This window comes from Euleptes europaea, chromosome 20, assembly GCF_029931775.1.
Source record: "Euleptes europaea isolate rEulEur1 chromosome 20, rEulEur1.hap1, whole genome shotgun sequence".
Taxonomy (NCBI): domain Eukaryota; kingdom Metazoa; phylum Chordata; class Lepidosauria; order Squamata; family Sphaerodactylidae; genus Euleptes; species Euleptes europaea.
This window is the reverse complement of record NC_079331.1, coordinates 114,124-137,644: the sequence shown is the minus strand read 5'-3', so window position 1 is coordinate 137,644 and position 23,521 is coordinate 114,124. Positions and strand designations below refer to the sequence as shown.

Genomic DNA, 23,521 nt, shown 5'->3' with positions numbered 1-23,521 from the left:
CATCTGATGCCGGCTTGTTGGGAACACCCTGTTGAGAGGCAGCATCAAAAACATTTTTGAACAGAGAGAACCCCTGGAGGGTCTCTGTGCTAGCCCTTCCTTCCTGGTCACTTCTGCTCTCAGAGCCCTGAATCGATCCATGCAGGGAACTTGCTTGCAGGGAGTGCATGTGTTGTATGGCCATTGAGAAGGGTGTGGGGAAGCCCATTTTAGAAGGTGGGATGGTGTTCTGGGATGAAATTCTGACTGAAATCTTGTGGTAAACACATTACTGGGGCCTCTGGCACTGCTTAAGCTAGCAGAACATCAATAAACTTGAAGGACAGAAGGAAATATTATTGATAGAAAACTTCTCATCCTCAAGGGCTTCAATGGATTTTTAATTATTAATATTAAAACAGCAGCCCAGGAAAGGCCATATATTTTCCTGCAGAGCAGCGTGGAGAACATTTACAGCCTCTGCCAGCATACATTGAAGTCATTACAAGTATTAAATGTGAACAGTTCATGGTGGGAAAGGGATTGCATTGCCAGGCTCTGAAATTAATGGCAAGACTAACAGAGAAAAGGAAACATTTCTACAGGAAGAATCCCACTCCACCAGGAACACAGAGAGGCATGAGATGCTACCAGGCCACAAAAGCCACCCCTGGGGGAATCACAACTGCGGGGCTGGATTTCAGAGGACCACATGGCCAGATGCCAGGTAGAGCTCCAAGCAGAGCCTTCCCTGACCCCCAGAAGCTGCAAGACACACGAGTGGAGTCCTCAGCCACTCGGTATGGCAGAATGCGGTTGATCTGCGGTTGTTTTTTCTTTCTTACAGACTACTGTGTGGTGCCCATGGGGGGGGGGACTGCGCTCTCTGGGTGCTCTGGCATTGAGCGGGGGACACAGGAGGGAGATTTGGGAGGGGGGCTGCAGCCTCTGTGCCAAGATGAGTGACCCTGGCAGTGACCCAGGCTGAGCAGCTGGGAGATCTGGGAGAGGCCAGAAGAGAAGGGGAAACTCCACCCTCTCACTGAGCCTGGGCAAGCAGAAGACACGTTTACCCCTTTCATAATGCCTTTGCTTGTTTCAGACATCCGTTAAATGACGGGAGACCGAAAACAAAGTATTAATCAAGCTTCTACTGAAGAAACGGGGCAGTTCCTCTACCGGTAAGGCATAACAGGTTGATTATGAGCAAGGGCCACACGGAAAGGGAGAAAAAGGCATGGTTGGATGACAGCAGCTGGGTGTGTGGTATCAAAACGTGGACCTTCCGGTGTGCAGACACAACAGCTGTCTCCTCCGAGTAAGGTAAGCATTTGCTGACAGACGCTCCCTCTCTTTCCTCATCATGGTTCTTCCTGCCTACCCTCCTTCTTTACAGAAGAGAAGGAGGCCACAGAAGTTCCTCTCCTACCAGCCTGGAGGCAGATTCCAGAATGTCTCCCTGTCATTACAACTCCCAGTTGCCCCTTCCTTTCCCTAAGGAAAGGAGGGAGGCATGATTCTGGGAGATGGCAACTGAGTCACAAAACTGGGTGAGCAGATGTGTCTGGAGGGAGGAGATTTTCCTGGACTTGTGTAAATGTGTATTGTTTAATTCCTCTCCTCCCCCACCCCCCACTGAAGTTTAGGCACCTTGAGCAAGCAACTGGTGACACGGCATAGAAATGTGCCCCAGAAGTCAGACTCACAAGCCCCTTGTCTCTTCTAGCCTGAAGGTCCTGCTGTCAGCGGAAGATGCTGCCTCCTGTCACTGGCCCAGATATCATTGCACATATTCTACGGAATAAGCAAGCAACAGGCTGACGAGAACCCCACCGACTGCTTCTTTGCACAGGTCTCCTGCATCAATTGCCACAGGGTGCTGTGACGGCTGTGAACATTTAGTAGTTATTCAACAGGACAGCGCAAGAGCTATGCTCAGAGTACCTCTGGCTACCGATGGCGGCAGTCTGTAGCCACCAGGCTCTGCTTCTGACTCCCCCCCCCCTTCCGGGACCTTCTTGGCCTCATTTTTCAGCTACAAGTTGGACCTCTAATCTCACCTGGTATGGCAATTCCTACAGCAACTTCAGTGTTGGCCACAATGACAGCAGGGTCATTTCAGCCAAGAGCAGACATGGGGACAAAATCAGACTCACACGCAGTTTATGGCCCTGAAGTTCAAAACCAGATCCCAGGCCACGTGAGCCTCCCAGCCACCCCCCAGGAAGGGGCCCGGCATGGCCAATTACCCCACCCCCCAGGCTCCCGTGGCATTTGTGCTGCCATTCTGTTATTTTAAGCAAACCTTTCTTTATTTTAAACAAACCCTTCCTTCTCGTTCATTCCGTCTTCTCTGCTCAGTTTAGCAATGAAAAGGGTTGAAAAGATGAAGGAAGGACTACCGACCACAGCAAGCTGAGGCCTCAGGGGCCGCACTGACATGCTGCAGTCGGCCATTTCCAGGCCCCAACAGGTGACACAGAAATGACCTGTTTTTATCACCACGTGTCATGAAAGGCAGAGCTATGACACAAGGGGGGCTTCCTAGGAGGAGGAGGCGCAGATTCCTTTCTGCCAAGGACCGCCCAGGATCATTCCAGACAGCCCCGGGTGGCTTCTCAGCACTTCCTGCCATACATCTGGCTTAGCACTTAGATTAAGAATCAACCTAAGAAGGATGAGGAAAGCACGTGCTTGGATACAATACTTGGAAGGCTATATGGGGATCAATGGGCCTTACTTCCAAGTAAGAGTGCAGCGGACTGCTGCCTTAGCCAGCTATCTAAACCGTACACACTTGGCAATGCGTTCCATTGAAACCACTGGGCCCAATACATCATCATTTCTGTCAGTTAACAAGAGGTTCTGAACCTCTTCTGCAAATCCTTCTAGAAAAGATCACGAAGAAGCATTTCCCATTTTCAGTGGACAGTTGCCTGGGCTTAATTATGACATTTCAAAGCCTCCATCAACAGAAAGGCACTTACCATTGCCTGGAAAATCCAGCATTGATGAGAGAAATGAAAGAAAGCATTGATAGTCAGGTGTGGTACAGATGATGACAAGCAATTATTAATATGTTGATGGGCACTGAAACTACAGAGAAATCACATTAACTGCTAGCTTGATCTCCCCATTTCTAAAACATTCACACAGGTAATTGGATTGATCCATGTAAGAAGAAGCTAGGAATTCCATTATTCACTTTTTCCTCTGGTGAAAATCATGGGGAATTTATTTAGTGCAACTCACAGTTGTACCAAAATAGTGGCTTATATGTATAATCATTTTATTGCAAAGAGTTTTTTTAAATCATAATGCAACACCACCCCAATCATCATAAGCACTACAGAAAATGTCCAGTGTGCATCCATCTATTACTAGCTATTATGAATTGAATTTATTAGCTGCCATTCCTCAGAAAGCATTTTGACCCAAGCTGTAATGATAAAATGGCAATTACACAATATAAACTGACAAAACCAGCCAGGATCTCACAAAGCAGCAAAAGAGATTAATCAGCAGCAAAAAACAAACAAACCAGGCCCTGGGAAGGAAAGACGGGTGGGCCTTTCCAGACCGCCCCAGAGTGTTGAAATGTTTCCTGGGGGATCTCTCTGGCTCTAGTTGGGAACAGCCAGTGGGGAAAGGTCCCGGCGGATGGGCAGCTCAGACACTTCATTTCCTGGCCTCCGGGTCAAGTGCCCGGTGTTGGCATGGTCATCAGAGGAAACCATGCAGGAATCTTTGAAGCAGAAAGGGACCTGTCCTAAGGCTGCTCCTTCTCAGAGCAGCACTCACAAAGCTGGGGCTACCGCTAGCAGTGGTCAGCCCATTGCCTGATATGTTAACAACAAACTAATGAACTGTGATCATTCACCCTTGACTCTTTTGCACTCTTCTGCTGGCAATCCAATAAAGCTCCACCAGGGAATGATCCCTAATCATTTGCAGGGTTTTTATGCTTTAAGCTGGCACAGATTTAGAGAAGGACTAGTGAAGTGGCTGGTGGTCTGTGGCTCATCCATAGCTTGCTTCCAAAGGGAAAAGATCCCAACAACAGCCACTGTTACTGTGGCAAGCAGAAGCCCGTTTCCAAAGAAAGGAGTACACTCACAGTGCACCACTGGGAACTCACCACATCGCGGACAAGGGGAAATGACTTCTTGCGGCGCAGGTCCGGCATGCTGTCAATGCCATACAGAGCACTGCCTGGCCTGAAGAGAACAGAAAAGAGGGATGGAAACCAGAAAGAGAGAGACCAGCAGTCTTAAGCAGCACCATTTCATAGGCCCCTCTGGCCCACAGATTCCATCGGAACGGTCTAGATGAGTTCTGGGCATGAGGAATGCCCAGGCAGCTGCAGGTGTCCTCGGCCTTCTGAATTGCAGCGTCACACTAGAAAGTCTTAAGTCCATTTGGCTGCTGAGCAAGACATTCACACTCACAAGACCACCTATACCGCCTTGATCCAAAAATCAGCCTTAGAACTGGGCAACTAACTTCATCTCTCATTATCTCAATTTGACCCAGTTCTTCAAGACACCCTCCCCAAAACAGTGGCTCTGGCATAGGTATTTCTCTCTGGGCATCAAGTAGTGTAGTTTTGTCTCTTTTAATTCTCTCTTTCAACTTCTTTCTGGCTAGACCTCACATTTTTGCAAAGCTCCTCCTTTTGAAATAAAAAAATTATTACTTTGGACTTCGTGGGCAAATTTCCAGTAACATGAATGTTGAACTTGATAGCATTGTGGTCACTGTTCCAAATCAGTGCAACAACATCTACATCTCGCACAAGGTCTCGAGTCCCACCCTGAACCAAGTCCGGAGTCACTACATGTCTGGTGGGCTCCATGACTAGCTGCTCCAATATGCAATCGTTTGATATCTAGAAACCTCCTTTGTTCAGCATGACTTGTGTGTGTTCATGTGACTCAAGAACATGTTTGCCCAGACAACACAAAGGTAGTTGAAGTCACCCAATATTTTCCACTTCGGTCACCTCCCTTATTTCCCTCTCTATCTCACGATTTGCCTCCTGGTTTGAGCAGGGAGGCAATAGTATAAGTAGCCCTCAGGGCCCTGTATTCCCACCCATAGTGATTCTGTGGGCAAATTTCTTCTGCTTTTGTTTTCTAGCTTGTTCGCCTGTGCGTCCTCTTTGAAATACAGAGCAGCACTGCCCCCCCCCAACACATTCCTCCCTGTTTATATCCAGACATAACAGTATGATATTGATTTTCCCCATTCCACCAGATTTCTAAAACACTCACTATGTCTAGCTTGTAATTCAGCACCAAGCATGCCAGATCCACTGATCAGAGGCTTCTAAGCATTCCTTTATAGGCCCTTGCGCCTTGAAGGACCCCTTCCTCCCTCTGCTCTGAGGCTTCCTCACATGGACCTCCTTTACTGCCCTACGCTCCCACCACTAGGCTCCCCAGCTCCTGTCGGCTTTCTCCCAGCAGCCTGGTTGCCTTTTGGTTCTCGTTTGTACAAATTCACAGCTTGTCTCAGGAAGGGGATCTGTGCCTAACAAATCTAAACACTTCATTCTGACTTCAGCACCACTCTTCTTTTAAATGAGGTGACTACACCACACAAGGGGTCCCCTAGGCAGCATAGTGTCCCTTCTTCACAGAGCAAATCAGATTTAGCTATGTAATAACATCACAAAGACAAATTAGGAAAAGGGCCGGAAGCATTGCTCTCACCCAAGTGCAGGTTTTCTGAAGAAGCTCTGTTTGGCCACAGAAGGACATCATGAAGTCAATGATTCCTACTTTCATACTGAACAAGCGAACACATTCATCCAAACAACTGCCAAGCAGGAGTGTGTTTCACGGGTGGAAGGAAGGTGAGGTTTCATGAAACATCCCATCCACCCCCGGCTTTGTTTGTCTCAAAAAACAGCCAGGCCTCAAGATTTCTGCCTTGCCACAATTCTGATTATTTCAGAATCAGAACGGGTATTTTTAAGTAGCAGAACTGAGATCAACTACTGAATAGTGCAAAAGATCATAGGACAGGGTATATAGAGGTCTTGCAGCTTGAGTCTGTATGAAAATGCCATCACAGAGATAGCTTGCCAGCCTCTCCACAAAGGGATTAAAGAAGCTTTAATACCAGCCAAAAATATCAGTTCAGTTCCTCTGTAGTAGAGCAGCCATTAGCAGCCTCCTCTGAGAAGCTCCTCTGAGAAGTGCTAGAAGGTGAATTACTGGTCAGTTTCATGCTAGGATCGAAGAAGTAAACTGTACACTCAAAGACACTGGGCTTATTCTACAAATTAATACTAGGAAGACAAGTGTGAAACAGCGCATGCTTAATTCTGTCCATCAACTATGTTCCCGGTGTGCCTTTTTATTAGCTGGGATTATTCTATGTATTTTTTTGACCCCAAGAGGCAGCTGCCCGACTCCTGCTTGGGGAGACTTCTTGTATTATCCAGGCTGTGTGTGTGTGTGTGTGTGTGTGTGTGTGTGTGTGTGTGTGAATGCCATGCAGGCCAACTGGATGTGGCCAGAACAACACTGAATTCATAAGGGCTTATTTTATATTGTTACACTGTTTTAATGGTAAGCCGCCTCAAGCAGTACTCTGAGGAGGCAGCATAGAAAAATATCCTAAATAAGTAAGCTGAGAGAGCTGCCCCTGATGATGTCACAAGGTGCAGACGTCCCCTTCTCTCGACACATAGCTTTGTGGTGAACCCTCTTGGTTTTCTGTTCTATCAGACACCATCAACATACGTCAACCACATACACAACCCACAGAACAGAAGAAATCAAGCATTAGCACACGTGCCAGCCCCCGTGTTATTGAGACAGGGAACAGCCAGTGGGATGGGCAGCCTGACTCTCCATAAGAACTTGCGAGCCCTGTCGACTCAGGCCAGGGGTTGATCGAGTCCAGCATTCTCTTCCACACACAGGGAGAGCCAACCAGCAAGGGCAGAGGCCTTCCCCTGATACTGTCTCCAGCACTGGTATTCAGAGGTTGGCTGCCTCTGATTGTGGAGATTCCCTTTAACCACCTTGACTGACTGATATCATACTATACTAACTGTGAGCAGAGATGACAAGAACTTGCTTAGTTTAGAAAAAAAGAGGCTGTGATGGATGCCCCAGCGAAGATATCAGGGGGGGCAAAATGAATCACTGGAGGGGGCCAAAGAGGGGTTGCAAGCGGGTATTAACAACCCCAGCCTAGAAACAAAGACAAAGTGTTTACCTTGGAGGTTCCTTCCCTGAGGAGCTAGTGGGTGTGATCAAACTCCTCCTAATGCCTTAGTGGTGTCCCATGACCGTGGGGACAGCCATTTCTGCCACTGGCATTCTCCCCCCACCCCCTTATCAGTCATTCAGGAGGGCTGTTCAGTCTGTTGGATTCTACACTTCCCCAACCACCAGCAGAGGCAAAGTACCTGCTTCTTTTGCTTGTGCATCATAGCACTGAAACAGAGCTGAAAGAATCAAAGATTGCATATATACTATTTGATGTTAGGCATACGAACATTGCTGCCAGAAGGAAAGTAATTTCTCTGCCAGAAGCCATTAGTGAACCCGGGCTTTATTTTTAAGCTACAGAGGATCAGCAACACAAAGGAGGGCAACCCTGAGATCTGGGAAAGGCCTTCTGGCCAGCTGCCTGTCGCCCTGAGCTCAAGGCAACGGATTACCAGAGGGACAGCTGTCCCCCAGGACTTGCCTGGTGTGCTTGGTGCCCCTCCTCACAGCATTCTTTTTGCCTTTCTGGCCTTCATTATCCCCCCTCACAACACACACAGCTCTAAGCCTACTGCCTGCTCTACCCCCACATCCACCCTGCTCCCCAGCCGGCACACACAAGGTCGATCTGGTCCATTCCAAAGCATCACACATAACTGGCTCATTATTTTGTACTGGGTTCAGGTGCTATGCCCCGAAATTCAAAATCAGGCCATTTACTCAGGAGAACTAAGAGAAAGGAAGATGACGAGAACCCTCTAGCAGAAAGAGCAGCATATTCCTCAGGACTTCTCCAGATTACAGAGAGGCAGCTGGCAAACAAACGGGGCCCTTATGGCACCTGAAAGACAGAGATATCGGAGCTTATGCTGCAGTAAACCTGGTAGTCTTTAAGATGCCACAAGACTCCTGTTTGGTTTTGCCACATAAGGAGGCGAGTCCAGCACCACCACCCAAAGGTCGTCGTTTGAATCCACTACCAGCCCTGACCTGGATGGGTCAGGCTAGCCCCATCTCGTCAGATCTCGGAAGCTAAGCCGGGTCGGCCCTGGTTAGTATTTGAATGGGAGACCACCAAGGAATTACAGGGTCCTCACACAAGGGCAATAGCACCGTGGCGCAGAGTGGTAAGCTGCAGTACTGCAGTCCAAGCTCTTTTCAAGACCTGAGCTCAATACCCACAGAAGTTGGTTTCAGGTAGCCAGTTGAAGGTTGACTCAGCCTTCCATCCTTCTGAGGTTGGTAAAATGAGTACCCAGCTTGCTGGGGATAAATGGAAGATGACTGGGGAAGGCACTGGCAAACCACCTGGTAAACAAAGTCTGTCTGGTAAACATCGGGATGTGATGTCACCCCATGGGTCAGGAATGACCCGGTGCTTGCACAGGGGACCTTTACCACGCAGGGGCAAGCAGTAGCAAAACCACCTCCAAACGTCTCTTGCCCTGAAAACCCTACAGGGTCGCCATAAGTCAACTGTGACTTGGTTAGAGAAAGATTGTTACAATACTTCACAATTTTATAAATTTAAGAGCGATAATTTTAATTATGGGTTGTTTTATTGATCTCATACCTTCGCTTATACAAGTATTCTGTAATTTTACTGTACAATACTACTGAGCTTAGACGTTTGATGTATTAATATGTGATTGGTCATTTGACCGTATTAAAAAAACTTGACAACTGTGACTTGACAGCCCTTTCTACAACCACACTTCCAGCTGGACACTGGACTGTGTGAAAACTTTAGCTACAACCAGAACACACACATACCCACTCCCATTCAGAATTCCCTCCTTTACTCCAGCTCCATGTGAGCACCATCAGGAATTATCTGGGGGTTAGATTGTGGCACTCTTCCTTGGGAGTAAGTCCCAGGGAAATCTAAGGGATATTTCAGAATAAACATGAAGGTGTAATGTAGATGGCTAGGTTAAGGTTAGAAAGAGAACTGTCTGGGGTCGCCACTCACATGGCCTCAGAGGTAGAGAGGCTTTTTCTAAAGGACAGATGAAATGCCGTTCCACAGCCTCTGCTCCTCCGCATGCAGCCCTCCCTTTGCTGTGTTATATATCCCACATTTTTGGGCTCCACAGTCAGCAGTGGAATATCGAGCAGCCAGCACGTTTCAGAGAGGAGCAACGAAATTACCAAGAATATCGAGCAGTCAGAAGGCTTCAGAGGGGAGCAATGAAATTACCAAGAACAGAGAGAAAGAGAACAAGAGTGCAGGGAATTTCGGGGGGCGGGAGATGAGAAAACAGGAGCAAAATGATGTATGAAATCTGTGACATTGATTGAGCACTGCATAGCTGTCCAACAGTGAAAATCAAATAACTGAAATCTAGACACCCTTAATGTGGCTCAGGAATTGCTTGGCCAGAGCCAATTAAAGCACAGAGAGGGGCCTCCCCCCACACCCTGGAAGAAAAGCCAGATCAGCTATGAGAGAATATTAAGACCAGGCAGCACAAACACATTTCTGGCACATGAGGTGATGCTGAGCATCAGATTTGATCTGGAGAAACAATGCAAGAGTGGACGACACCCTTGTCACAAGCTGTCTCAGAGTTGTGTGAAACATTTTTGAATAATTTGGCCTGCAATTGTTCTGCAAAGGAATGTTCTTGATATTGTTGAGAACTGATTATTTTTGTACACATTTGTTTTCTTTTAATAGAATATATAGAAATAATAATTTCAAGCAACAGAATGGCGTATCACAAACTCAGAATCTGTTACACTTCTTGGAACCGAATGGATGAAGCTGGTACCCTTGAGTATGGCCCTGTATTCCACCACCCCCCTTTTAGGAATGGCTGTAATTCACTAGATATGTACACTCTCGTGGTGGGGACTTGACGGTAGAAGCCCTTGTGGGGGATACGGAAGGAGGTATGAGCACAATCACATTCAGGTAGGAAGTCACACACATTCACACTCAGATGCAAACAACAGACTGTATTAAACTGTTTTTTTTGGTGCAGTAAGAGTACTGATGCAAAGGATGAAGAAATAAAACCAGAAGTACATCAGTGATACATGACAAGCACAAATATATATAATATATATACTACTCTTTCCCCTGGAAAGAGGTCAAACTGTATTAATCCTTGGGTCCTCAAATGATCCAGATGCCAAATGCAAAATGGGCATGTATGTGAAAACCACCACAGTGACCAAAAGGAAAGGATGGAAAGCAAGTCTGGTTTTTTAGACAACGCTCAAGTGGAAGGAAAGCTATTCTCGATGGATTCCATTTTCAGTCACTGCATCAGCAAGGTTCTGTCAGGAAGTGCTTGTTTAAGCAGCACCTGGGGACAATACAGCAAAGGCAGGCCCAGAGGCTGGCAATGAAGCAAACTCTTAAGATAATCCCTCTTTCGAAGGGACTGAACATTCTTGCGCCGGGGAAAGCAATTGTGCCTCCCACACACAGGGATCAGGGCACTTCCTAGCTAGATGCATCTATGAATCCAAAGCAGAGCAAACAGCACAAGATTCAGCTTGAACAGTGCAGGCTGCTGCAGAGCGGAATGAAGTTGCCACCAGAAAGCTTCATCCCAGTCTAAAGGAAGGATGGAAAGAGCAATTCAGACCGTTTATGATCCATAAAACAATATCCATAAGAGCAGAATGTGGCAGAAAGCCAGAGAGGCCCTTCGGAGAGCGCTGGCAGGACAAGCAAAGGTTCCTTCCAAGGAAGGCTCCACCACCTCCTTCTAAAGCAGTGCTTTGGAGAACACAGAGGGTTAATGGCCAGACAGTCCCTAGGCTGACTGCTGTTAAGAAAGGCAGCGCCAGCATCACTTTATCTTTCTGTTTGGGGCTGTGCTTGACTTTGAAAGGGGGAGCAGCACATAAAGCCAAGCAGCTCACCTTTTCAAAGCCCTTTTAAAACCTGGTGTCATGCCAGGGATGCCTCTCACTCCCTCCTTCCCAGCCTCCTCTTCTGCTGCAGCTCCTCCTCCTCCCTCTCTTCTGTCAAAATGACCACGATAGGCCTCTCCAAACTCTGTCACACCACACCTCCAGGCCTCGGCTTCAGTGGTCAGTCCCACTCCACCTGCGACTAGATCTCCCCTTGGCACCCCTTGGCACCACCTGTGACTAGATCTTCCCTTGGCACACTCCATTCCACAGTAACACACATGAGTTCTTCTCTCCCCAAAGATACTCTTTGCAGGATTAGGAAGACCCTTTCCCACTCTTCCATTAGCACTGGATTCTTCCTGACAGACCCAGAGGCCTCTCCCAATAACCCCATCTCCTTTCCCATGGATCATTTGCACTGGCTTTGGAAGGAAACCATCATGTAAAGAGTACCACAATTTGAAAAGAAAGCTTGTGGCAGGACTACATTACTTACCCAGCAAAGGCTTGGATTGCTAGCTTGGACGCCTCCAAAGAACCTCCACTTACTATACGGGCCTTGAATGGAGAAGAAGGAAAAGGTCAGTTACTCAGGTGCTGCCGGCAGGTCCTCAGCAAAGGACAAAGTGCGCCATACACAGAACACCTATTATGAAAATGCTAAGCAGGGCCAGCTCCACGCCAAAGCTAAAGTCCTTCTTGTTTGGAAATACAACGGAGCAACGTTCAGCATTTAGAGAGAAACCCACGCTGGCTATGCCCAGGAAGCCCCAGTGGTTTCCCTTTAAATCCTGGGGTGCAAGCAGTAGCACAGGCGATTGCCACAGGGCAGCACAACCAGAAACCAGGTTTGACAGTAGCAGACCCCTGAGCTGGCACAACTTATGACGGAAGAGAACCACAACAGTGAGGGTTTACTCTGCATATTAATGGAAGGCATTTGGAAAACATCGAGGAAGGAAGACAGAAGCATGGAAAGCTGGGAAGACATGCGCATCTCACAACTCAAATGGAGGGACCAAAAAAGGTCAACTTAGTCACAAACACACGCCAACAAAAGACACGACCCTTTAAGGAAATATATGATTCTGGAACCTTTTCATCCACAGAACTGCTGTCTGAAAGAGAATTGGAAGAGGGGGAGGGGGAATAAAGGTTAGATTGAGGAGTCTGCAAGACACTGTGTACAGCTCAAAGCGAACAGCGACAGTCCTGCCTACGGGCTGACCATGGAGCCATTCCAGGCCTAGCCTTACAACTTTCCGAGGAAGCAGGAAGGGAACAGAGCCTGAAGAGGGACGGAGCTCCCCTCCCCACAAACATTACGACTGACCAGCAGAGCCCCATCGGTGCTTTGCACCAATTTCACAGCAGTTGCACCTGCAGGCAGCCTAAAATTGACATGCTGTTGAACTTTCAAAGGCAATTTTGACCTACATCAATAAAACATCACTTATATCCAAGGCAGCCCTTAGAAAGCCCTGAAACAAATAAGTTTTTTTAAGGCACTGCAAAATTCATAAAACCCACACTGGGGTATTTGTGTTCATTGATCAACCAGCAGACATCCTCTTCTCCGATTGGAACGGTCCTTATTCAGTAGCATTAGTAAGTTGGTTTTAGGGTTGGCTCTAACTAACATGGACTTTTCTTTACCCACACCCCCCCTTAGTGATGCCATACCCCTTTCTCCTCCTCACTGCTTTGGGAGCTTTTGATCCAGAGAAAAGTTTGATGACGTCACCTGCCCGCTTCTAAGATCTGAGGCTGTTTTTAGTGCCTAGTCTGGTATTATTGCTTGTTATTGCATTTCATGTTTTATTGTTTCAAATCATTTTATTAATCTGAGATGTTTTAGTTTGATATACCGGTATGCTGTTGTTTTATCGATATTTTTTTTGTTTTAAAACTCTTCTGCCTGGATTATAATAGTTTACTGGTAATATTTTAAGTTAGTGTTGTCCCTGCTGTTGAATAAGAATGTTCCACTATTTTTATTTTTTTCATCATAAATTGGAATTACGTTACTTTTAAATTAATGTCCAGATTTAATGTTCTCTTACTGGCATTTTAATCTGAACACTTTGAACTGCCACGAGCATTTTTATGGACAGGTGGCCTATAAATGTTTTAAATAAAGGACTAATTACAGCTACTTTGTGTACAAAGCTGTCTACCAAGAACTCTAGAGACAGACTGGAGAGCTGCTGCCAGGCAGAGGGTGAGAGACAGAGACCACCCGTCAGACAAAGGATGCCGTGCTGGGCCCTTCCAGGCTACACACTACAACAACAACAACATTGGGCGCCTTTAACCTCAATGCTGAGGCTCCCAGAAGGGCTCGGCAAAGGAATAAAATTCCCTCTGCTCCAGCCGTCCAGGGAGAATGAGAAAGGATCTGCTGCGGAGGAGAAAGATGTGCTCAGATGGTGAGCCATTGTAGCACAGCAGTTGCAGTTTCGAATGAGAACATGGGAGAGCCAGGTCCCAGTCCTCAGCCAGCCGCTCAGCATTAACCTAACTCATGTTGTAGCTGCAAAGATGCAAACCACATGCACCCTCGTGAGCTCCGTGGAGGGATAAAATGCAGAGTCAGACTTCATCGCTTAGGCGAAGCAAAGCCTTGAGCCTTGTCCTACCCATCCTTCTGGATTGTTAAAAGATTCTCGCTTCCTGTCAGTTTCACTCCCAAATTTGGATGATGAGCAGGTTTATGTGAATGCTGATATCCCAGACTCCAAAACATGCTGGTTTGTAGCATGTGTGTATGGATTTAAGGATGCTGTCTGTGGATTTAACAGTGCTGTTCTAGGGTGAAGGTGGTTCTCAGTCCTTTCAAGCCAATACAATTCTTCCTTTTTTTCTCCTAAATTAAATCCATCCCTCCACAGAACTGGTCAGAAGTTGTGTCTGTAATCACAGTCTCTGCACCCAAGCACAAGAGTTGCACAAGAATGAGAATGAACACACACACAAAACCACCACCTTTTGGCCTGGAACCCAGTCTATGCATCTGGGCGCAGGTAGTCTGACCTCTGCCTGTGGGTTCTGAAGGGAAAATGCGATGCAGCCTGAGAGAGCTGAGAAAGGTGAATGACCTGGTCTCAGAAACTACACAGCAGCACAGACACCCCAGGCCCGACCAGGCAGAGAAAGCCCTGGCAGAGCTGCTGACCTGGGCAATGTTTCATTCCCAGGAGAACAAGCAGAGGGAAAGTCAGGCAGTCAGACAATTCTTCCTTTGCCCTGGCACATAAAGCCACCTTTGTCACCAGAGCCTCTCAGTTCTCCTCTTAATGGCAGCCCAGTCCTTAGGGCAGGCAAGAGACATAATGGTATGAGAGCTCCCCACTGGACTGCTGCCGACTCTCCTGTGCCAAAAGGCAGGCTGTTGCCCCTCTAACCCGCATGGTCAGATTGTACATAACTAATACGGGACAATGCCACCTGTGTAAATCTCACCCATGTGTTGCAATTAGACTCAGCCACATAAATAAACCCACTCAATTATAGCATCTTCATTTAAATAGAAGGGGTCTGATGTGTGGGCCTGTGATTAAGGGTGGGGAGGGGTGGGGTGGAGATGCATAATATGATCCTACAGTATCTATGAACCTCCAATAGAACGGTATATTGTGAACAGTGTCCCATTAGACTGGGTTCAGCAAACAGCCTGCTGCATTTAGCAACTATTCTCAAGGCTTCTTATGTAAGACAACCATTACGGTACAACTTACATGCTGCTTTAATCCAGGCTGAGAGCACCAGCAGAGGAGCCTGGCGCATAATCGGAGCTTTTCCTTCTGCAGCTGCTTTCCACAGTGTGTGTTTGGAGGGGAGGGGGGCGGTATGAAGCAGATACTCACAGCAAATTAGTTGCGAACTCCTCCCCCCCACACACAGCCTGGTCCTCTTCATCTGATATTGACCACAAGCACTCCAGCCAGGCAGCACACCACATTTATGTTTGCACATTCTCAGCACTCCAAATTTCCTAGTAGATATTGTAAACACACACTAAAGCCCTGACCAGCAAGGAATCTGTGTGGGAAATATGATGAGTGAATGTTAATGAACTGTTTTCTAACATCTTTGTTCAGGAAGAAGCCAAGCCCAATAATTGCCATGAAATAAATTTCCCAGCCCAGCTGCTCTGCTTGTAATTGTGGGTGTTTGGTCATAGGAAGTGGGTAGCTTGATCCGAACAATTCCCTAATTAGTGCCTGATTGCTAGGAGGGAGAAATAAAGAGGTAACAAGGAAGGCCCAATAAAAACATCAAAATCGGCCACATCACCACAAAGGAAACCATGCAGGAATAATAGATTCTAAAATTATCACTCCAGTGCAGCGTATTAGAGCAGCTTTGCCTACAGGGCGTTCTGTTGCTTGGAGCAGACCAGGATGCTGGAGACGGTGAAAGCTTCTGTATCAGGAGGCATGAGGGCCACTCCTCTGATCCAGAGAAGGGCACGGGGAAACAAGGACTGGTGGGTGGCAGAGACGAACCGCTCGCCCTCCCGCCTTGCCGCTCAATAGCCACCACAAAGGCCAGCCGACTCTGGACTAAGCCTGCTGCCGTTCACAAGAGCCACAGGCACCCCTCTCGCATTGTATGAAGGAGAGCAGTGGGGCCCCTCTGGTCTGAAAGGCAGTGTGGGAGCAGCTGGAGCCACACACGTCAGCCCCCAGCCACGACAGGAGGGAGGGTGCAAAGCAGAGGCAACTCTGAAAGGCAGGCAGCGATGTCTGGGCAGTGGTGCTTAGTTGGTGCTGGTTGCCTCCAAATTATTTACGCATTGCCGGCTTTTAAGCCAGTGTCTGATTTCAACACAAACCAGTTCTGGAAGCTTCTGAATCGAGGCTCAGTGCCGGTGCAAAACCCATCAGTATGTTGCATTAAAAAAGTAACTTCTGTGACTGATGCTTGACTCTGTCCATCAAAGCATCAAGGAACAGGCACCCGATAATGTAAAACCAAAAAATACATTACCCACTGTTCTGGAAATACCCTTCAGCCTCCTAAATATGGCAGTCAGCCCCTCTGGGGTATAACAGTCCACTACCCAGTTTCCTCTTTGAACTACTCCTTAGAAAGGAGAAAACTTGCCTGATCCCAAGAACCACAGGGGAGCACGGAAACTCACCAGGCCTTGCTTTCCTCAAGCCATCTGAACAGGCCGAACGGATGGGAGGACCAGCCTTCTACCAGCAGACAAGGCCCTGCGGGGTTGCATGCTGCAATTGCACCCGCTGCAGATGAGGCTACAAGAGTGATATGCAAACTTCTCTCTCACAACATTTCCAGTAGGTTTCAAAGACAGTCATGATCTGGTGCTGCTTTCTGAAGCCCGAATAGAGCAATGTATTTGGGGTTCGCTCCTGCTCTTACCAAACAGTGGAAAAGATTTTTATGCCAGCGCAAACTTGAAGGCTACAACATGGCGGCAGAGAATGCTTTTTCAAAGGTGCACAGAAAGTGCTGCAGGGGGATGGAGGCAGGGAGGGGAGCTGTACACAGGGAAAACTCAAAGATGATCGTGAGGACACCACTCCTGAGAGCAGGGCCACCGCAGGTTCTCGCACGAAACCGTCTTCACATTAGCCAGGGAGTGGGGGGGGGGAGCATCAAGGGCAATCTCTCAGCGGCCCACCCACAAAGAGCCACCGGAGAGGGAAAGGCTTCTTCTCTCATCCATCTGGCCGATCCTAAGCAAGTCTATTGAGGACAGCACAGCTAATTGAAGACGCTGATCAAATGGCACATACCTTGTGGCACAATAATACAGAGGAACTTTCAGAGACATTGGAGGAGAGAGGATCCACAGCACAAACACCCGGAAGCAGCAGTTATGTGTCATTTACAAGGGAAACCTGGTGTGCATGCATGACTTTTATGACAAAGGCCAGCAAATATTAATGAACAAAAAAAGAGGAATCAAGATGTTGTCATTAAAAAACATCACTCCAGATCTATGCTGCAGAAAGTCTTGGTATAGTTGCTCTGCGCATCTAAATAACGTTTCATTAACTCAGCTAACGCATTTGTTAGCTAACTCAGCTAACACTGAACTTCCAGCATGATGGCTCTCAACAGGGCTGCCACGTACCATTACACAACAAACAATTTAAAACTAAACACCAATAACATCAACAAAATACCACCACACAAGCCAGAATTACACATACAACTCAACCTGCAGCAGATCAAAAGCAATCAAAAATAAATAATGATAATAAAAAAAATCTTGAGCAAACACAATAGAATTATTAGAGGACAAAACAACCAGATAAAGGCGAAAGAGGAAGGGAAAAAGCACACATCTCAACCAAATTCCTGGGAAAACAATTAACTTTTCTCTGGCATCTGGTGCCAAGCAAACCAACATGGGGAAATCCTTTAAATATTCTGGTCCCTAGACCTACTTCCAGAAAAATATATTTGTGTGAATATTAGCTGTGAATATGTGTGATTTGCACATTCCAAAGTGAATGTCATATCTACCTTTTTGGGAAAGTATCCCAGATGTATGCCAGGTTTGAAATCATCATCAAGGTTTTCATCAGAAATAAAAGCAATGACAGGATGTGCAAACTCCGGCACAACAGCGAGAGAAACTGCTGCCCAGGAGGGCCCACACCCTCCCCCTCTGAACTGCCAATGTGGCTCCCTTGCCCAGGACTGATGCCCCCCCAGCAAGGAACAGAATGCAGCTTGAAGCCAGCGGCTCATTGTCATATAAACCTGTGTCCCCCAAGGGAGGCTTATGCTGCCCAGAAGCATCCATCCCAGGAGAGAGCACGTTGTGTTATAAAGCACAAAACCCCTCCAAACAGGCCTATACGATTCCAACTTGGACCTGACCTTACAAAGCCATTTGAGACCAGCATGGAGAAAGCAGAAATCAAGAGAGATGTTTTGCACCTTCCTAGCTATCACCGTTCAGGCACATTCTCACAGATTTTTCAGATATCGAAGAAAGCAATATGAGGACCCAGAAGACCTAAGATGCAGAGACTACACGTGGCAGCCAAGCCTTTGTGAATGGATTCCTCCGCTATGATTCTACAGTCAAAATCTGGGTATGTCAGCTGACAATCACAGAATCAAGAAAAGACCTGAAGGTCACTGGTGCCATCCCACTGCCCTGAGGCAGGACCTCCCGTGGCACCACTGCAAGCAGATTAGAGCATGCCAACACCCAGGGTCTCTTGTGCCAGAGATCTCTGTGCAATTCAAAGAGCTCTGCGCAGGGAGACAAGCCCAAAATTACAAGGACGGGTTTTCTCTCTCCCCACAGGAGGACCACTGTGGGCAGTTTCAAAAGAACAACAGGGGCACAGTGGTAGTAGCTATCACATGGCAGTGGAGAGACAGATCTCCATCCCTATTGGATTCTTCCTCTTGGTGTATTTGTCCAGGGTAACTGAATTCCTTCCCAACCATGTTGGGAAGTGGGCCTGCAGCGTTAACCTTTTACCAGGCCCCCAAACCACTGCGAGAGCCCCTCTAGCTGCAGAGTACTTTCTATTAATTTCAACGAAGGAGGAAGCACTGCAACTCCCCTTAAGCCACATACACAAGACTGCTGCCCTGCTCCACAGCCAAGCAACCCCCAAGTGAGCAAGCCACTAAAGAAACATACTGGAGGGAGAAGCCAGTCCTTCCGTAGTTAGCCCTAAAGGGACACTTTTGGGAAGAAGGAACAGCTACCCACTATGGACTCTGATCAGGAAAGCAGACACTCAACACGCAGCCTACACAGGTCATCTTAGGGTATCTACGATGCTGAGACTGGAACGCTCCCTGTACAATGGCCTCAAGAAAGGCAGGTCTTTCACATAACTTGCTTCTGGATTCAAGAAAAAGTTCTACCTTCTTGAAAGATCATTTTGATGTGAAACGCAAGGCTCTAGGTGCTAGTGGAGATATCTGAACATGCTTCTGTGTGGCAGTCATAAGAACATAGCAAGTAACCTGTTCCCACTCCTGAATGTTAACTCATCAGCAAATATGTCTTTTTGACTAGGGAAGATTTTCCAGGAAAAAGGCTTGCCAGCCTGTGCATGCTTTGCGAGGTTTATATGGCCTGAGGTGGCACCAGACACACCACGCTCTGTGGGTATCTGATAAATGGAAGCTCTCTGGAACGGGGTTTCAAAGAAACAGCCCACCAGGTACTTTGGACTAGGCAGGCTCCAGAGGCTAAAATTGGTTCTGAAGCCTCCTTTGACGCTTTTACATTGAGTACAGTTGATGCAGAACCTGGACCCCTTATCATTAAGGATATTGTGTGAATACGTGGATCAATTTGGGTTGGTCAGATAGATTTTTATAACTTAGTGTAAGAACTCACATGATTTTCTAAACAAATGGCTTCTGATCAATATCATCATATTTTTACCACAGCACTAGAGAACATTTCTGAGTAAATGCTGCATAAATCCTTTAGCAATTTGACAGGGTTGGAGACATTTTTAAAAAGTGTTAATTGTTTGTGTCTATTGACAGCATTATTACAAAATTGTCTTGCTGTGATGCAGATTAATCTACAGTGGATTTAACTGAATGTATTCAACTGTTTTCTGTGGGACTATCCACAAGTATTTGGGCTTCACTGGATTGTGGATCACAGTGTTTGGCTTCAGACACAGATCCTCCCTTAGAGCTCAGCATCTTTGACACTGACTTCCTGGGGGGTGGGGTGGGGGGGACCGGTACCGATCAAAGCCAAGCTTCTGCTGCTGCAATATGAAAAGTACAGAAAATGGCAAATACCTCCAGCAAGGATCTTCTCCTCCAGTTCACTCATCTGTTTCTTGTATGCCCTTAAAGCAGCTTCTTTAAAAGATGGCCGTATTTTTTTCTTCACTGGAGGCTGAATGGGGGCCTCAGGGACATTTTGGTTTTCATCCTCCTGTATTTCTGATTCGGCAGGCAAATCAACAGCAAATTCCAACACATCGTTCCTAACCACGTGGTTATCAAAATGTCCATCGAGAGCATCTTCTTGCACAATGTTGTACGGGGTTTCATACTGAGTCTGATCCTGCTCATATTCCTGAGTGATTTCTTCTGTTTCATTGGCACTAGTTCTGTGTTCCAGTTTCGCCAGCACTTGCTCCATGACTTCCACATAATCAGTTTCATCCTCCCCAGCTGGCTCACTGTAATCGTCCTCATCCTCTGCTTTGTAATAATAAGGCTCTGTATAAACATCAGAATCCAGAGTTGTGCTTGATTCATTGGCAGTTGACTGGGACAAAGTCCGAAACCTCCCTATAAAAGACGACCCGCTGTCCTCACAGCCACTTAAACTCTGTGTGCTTTTATTCCACACCACTTCTAAGGCTGATTTTGCCCTCTGGAGAGTATTACCAAATTTAGGAAAGCTGAATGTCTTGTCTGAAAGGTCAATGCTCAGCCTGCTATGCCAAGATTTAGGAGGCGCCGCTTCGGAGTCGTCACTTGGCAGCTCGCTTTGACTTCGGTACATCGTGGGCTTCCTGTTCTGGTTCTGATACAGGGTGTTGGTTTCTTGGTAGTCATCATACTGGCTGACCCACTGGCTCTGTGTTTCACTACTGAGACAAGTGCCAGAGGGGGAGTTGCCATCCAGGGTGAAATCATAACTATCCATGTCATACTGCATATCAGAGAGCTGGCCATAGTCTATCTGTTGGTCAGAAGAGCTGCTCAGGTCATAAACCAAAACTTCTTGTGTCGATGAATCTAGCCCCAAGTCTGTGTTTTGTTCTAGCTGACTCCAGTCTTTCCACGGAGAAAGGTCATCTTGTAATGAAACTTGAGAGTTGCTATAATGACTCCTGTCTCCAGATGCACATAATATCCCATTGCTTACCCCGCTGTCAACAGTCTCTGTGTTCTCAACTTCATTTTCTCTTCTATAAGGTTGGTAATCTTGGTTGAAAGTTTGTTCTTGAAAACCACTGCACCAGGTGGATGGATCATCATGCGTTCTCTGCCAGAGTTCTCGATCAGAGGAAGACAAGAGCGAGCTGCCATTAGTTCTGCTGAAGTACTGATTCTCTGAAAAATCTTCAGAATATGACTGGCACAGTTTCGAAAAATCAGATTCTGAACGGCTGAGCTTGAGTGTTGCAAAGTCATTCTGAGACTGCCAAAGAGGAGTCATGTCAGTGTAGTAGCAGGACTTTGACTCTTTCTGAAAGCTCTCTGTTCCTGATGACTCTTCATTATAAATTATCTTACTAGGAAAACTGTTGCCAGCTGCAGCTCCTTTAAGGACTCGAATGTTTGAAGACCCTTCCCTTCCTTTTGCAGCGCTTCTTTTAATTTGTGGGGCTGATTTGGATATCTTTGCATAACTGTTACGGTTTATATCTGATTCCAGTTCTTTATCACTGCTGTCAGGTGAGTCCCAATCATGTTTTTTAGCTTTTAGATCAATCGCTAGTAATTTCAAATCCATGCTCTCATATGTCTGAGATGAAGGCAGATTTTTATCTTTTCTTTCTTTCACATCATGGGAGAGTATATCAGTTGAAATTCCAATGCCAGTTCCTTTGAGCTTGTAAGACTTCTTTAAAACTAAATCTCTCTGTTGTGGTGTTTCGAAGTAAACAAGGATGGGTCTGGGCTTTGCATTTGGGCAGTCTCTCTGCTGTCCCACTCGATGAGCAAATTCTATTTTCACAGAATGCTGCGTCTCCAGAAATCCCATTTTCTCTTTTAAAGCTCTGTATACTGTGTTTTCAGTGTTTTCAAACTTCTCCTCAGGCACATTTAAAAATCTAAGACTTGTTTTGCTTCCTGCATGCCCTATTTGTTTGATATAGTCATGAATGTCATGAGTTTCTCTTCTCGACTGTACAAACCCTGTTCGCAGCTGTTCAATTTCACTCTGCACAACTTCCACACTGCTGGAGATCTCATCAATGGATTGTTTCAAGGCGTTGACGTGCCCCCTTAGTTCAGAGAGCTCTGTTTCAATTTGACTGATTCCCTGAAGTTCCTTAAAGATCATTTCCATAACATCCTGGGTTTGACTGATACACCCTGTCGAACTGAAGCCGGGTTCAAGAGTGTTTGACTTCTGATGGCGTACAGTCCTGTCTAAAGACTTGCTCCTGAGGCCCCAAGTTTTCTTCCATGTGCTGAGCTCGGAATCTGAGGAGACGTATTCCTGGCTCTTCTTCCATTTCCGCAGTTTCCTTAGAGCACCAAGCTTTAAGCTATGCAAAGTGCGTTCACCCTCAGAGCTGCCATCGGAGGGGGCAAGGCTACTCAAGCTCTTTCTGTTGCGTCTCACTGGCATGGTGTGCGACAAATACTCTTTACTCTGACCTTTGATTTCACTTAAGGACTCTGAATATGAGCTGCTATTGGAAGATACATCTTGAAATGTTTCCTCATTATTATTTGTTAAGAAAATACTCTTTTGTAGTCCGTTTGCAATTGCTACCCGGTAGCTGAAAGTTGGGGACAGGGAAAAATCTCTGTTGTTTTCCTCCTCTTCGACTGACAAATTGCGAGCAGAGGAGCACTTGGCAATCTTTCTGACAGTGCTTTTCAATGTATTAGTAAATTTGGGATTCTTTATTTGTTCAGCTTGGGAAATATCTTGTTCCTTTTTGCTTTGACAACTCTCTTTCTTTTTTGTACTATTTCCCAATTTCTTTGTAAACATTCCTTTGTAAATCTTATATATGTAAGAAGAGATCAAGCTCTTGAAGAGAGCAGTAACCATGGAGGGCAATTTCAATTATCCCTTTCCCAGAAGGATGACAATATTCTATCCAGAAGAATAGTTGCTTGATTTCCTCGTAATCATAAGGTAGAATCCCCTTGAACCAGCTGACTACTTGACAGGTGGAATGTGCTAAGACGCTACCAGAGTTTGTGTGTCATCTGACAGCAAATCAGTTGGTTGAAAATCAACTCCTGGGAGAGACCCACATGAAGCAAACTCTTGTTCTGCTTCCCATTGCCTTTCACAGCATCTAAAAAGCAGGGAATAGTGTTACTATCAATTCATCATTCTATAAATATGGCCTAGCAGTACTAAATTCTGGCCATGTGACATTCTGCAATGATAATTTTTAAAAATAATGTATTGCATTTACAGAATGAGTATTTTTGTTACGTATGTTAATCTCAAAGTAGGTGTACAACTACCGAAGTAACATGCGGACTTGAAAAAGAGAAAAGGCAAACTTATTTCACATAAACACTTTTCATAATGTTGTTTCAGATTCTCTGAATCCATAGACAATAGTTATTGGATTAGAAATAGTTACTGGAATAGAAATACAGGGAGGCCTCAACAATGGAAAGAAATCTGTTCTTCTAAAGCAAGCACCCTAGGGAAGGGAAGGTGATTATAAGCCACTTTGAGACTCCTTACCATAGAGAAAAGCAGGGTATAAAATCCAACTCTTCTTCTTCTGGATAGGAGA

The 23,521-nt window shown here is 46.3% G+C and overlaps 1 protein-coding gene across 1 annotated transcript in view; it reads right to left on the bottom strand.

Moving 5' to 3' along the window:
* The window catches only part of UNC13C (unc-13 homolog C), a 63,316-nt gene extending 40,444 nt beyond the window's left edge, over positions 1 to 22,872 (bottom strand). Inside the window, exons 1-4 of the mRNA XM_056865977.1 lie at positions 19,860 to 22,872; positions 12,177 to 12,199; positions 11,578 to 11,639; positions 4,118 to 4,196 (exon numbers count right to left, since the gene is read on the bottom strand). Of these exons, the coding sequence (XP_056721955.1) occupies positions 4,118 to 4,196; positions 11,578 to 11,639; positions 12,177 to 12,199; positions 19,860 to 22,812 (3,117 nt within the window). The 5' untranslated portion in view covers positions 22,813 to 22,872. The remainder of the gene's footprint in view (positions 1 to 4,117; positions 4,197 to 11,577; positions 11,640 to 12,176; positions 12,200 to 19,859) is intronic.
* Positions 22,873 to 23,521: the final 649 nt, after the last annotated feature.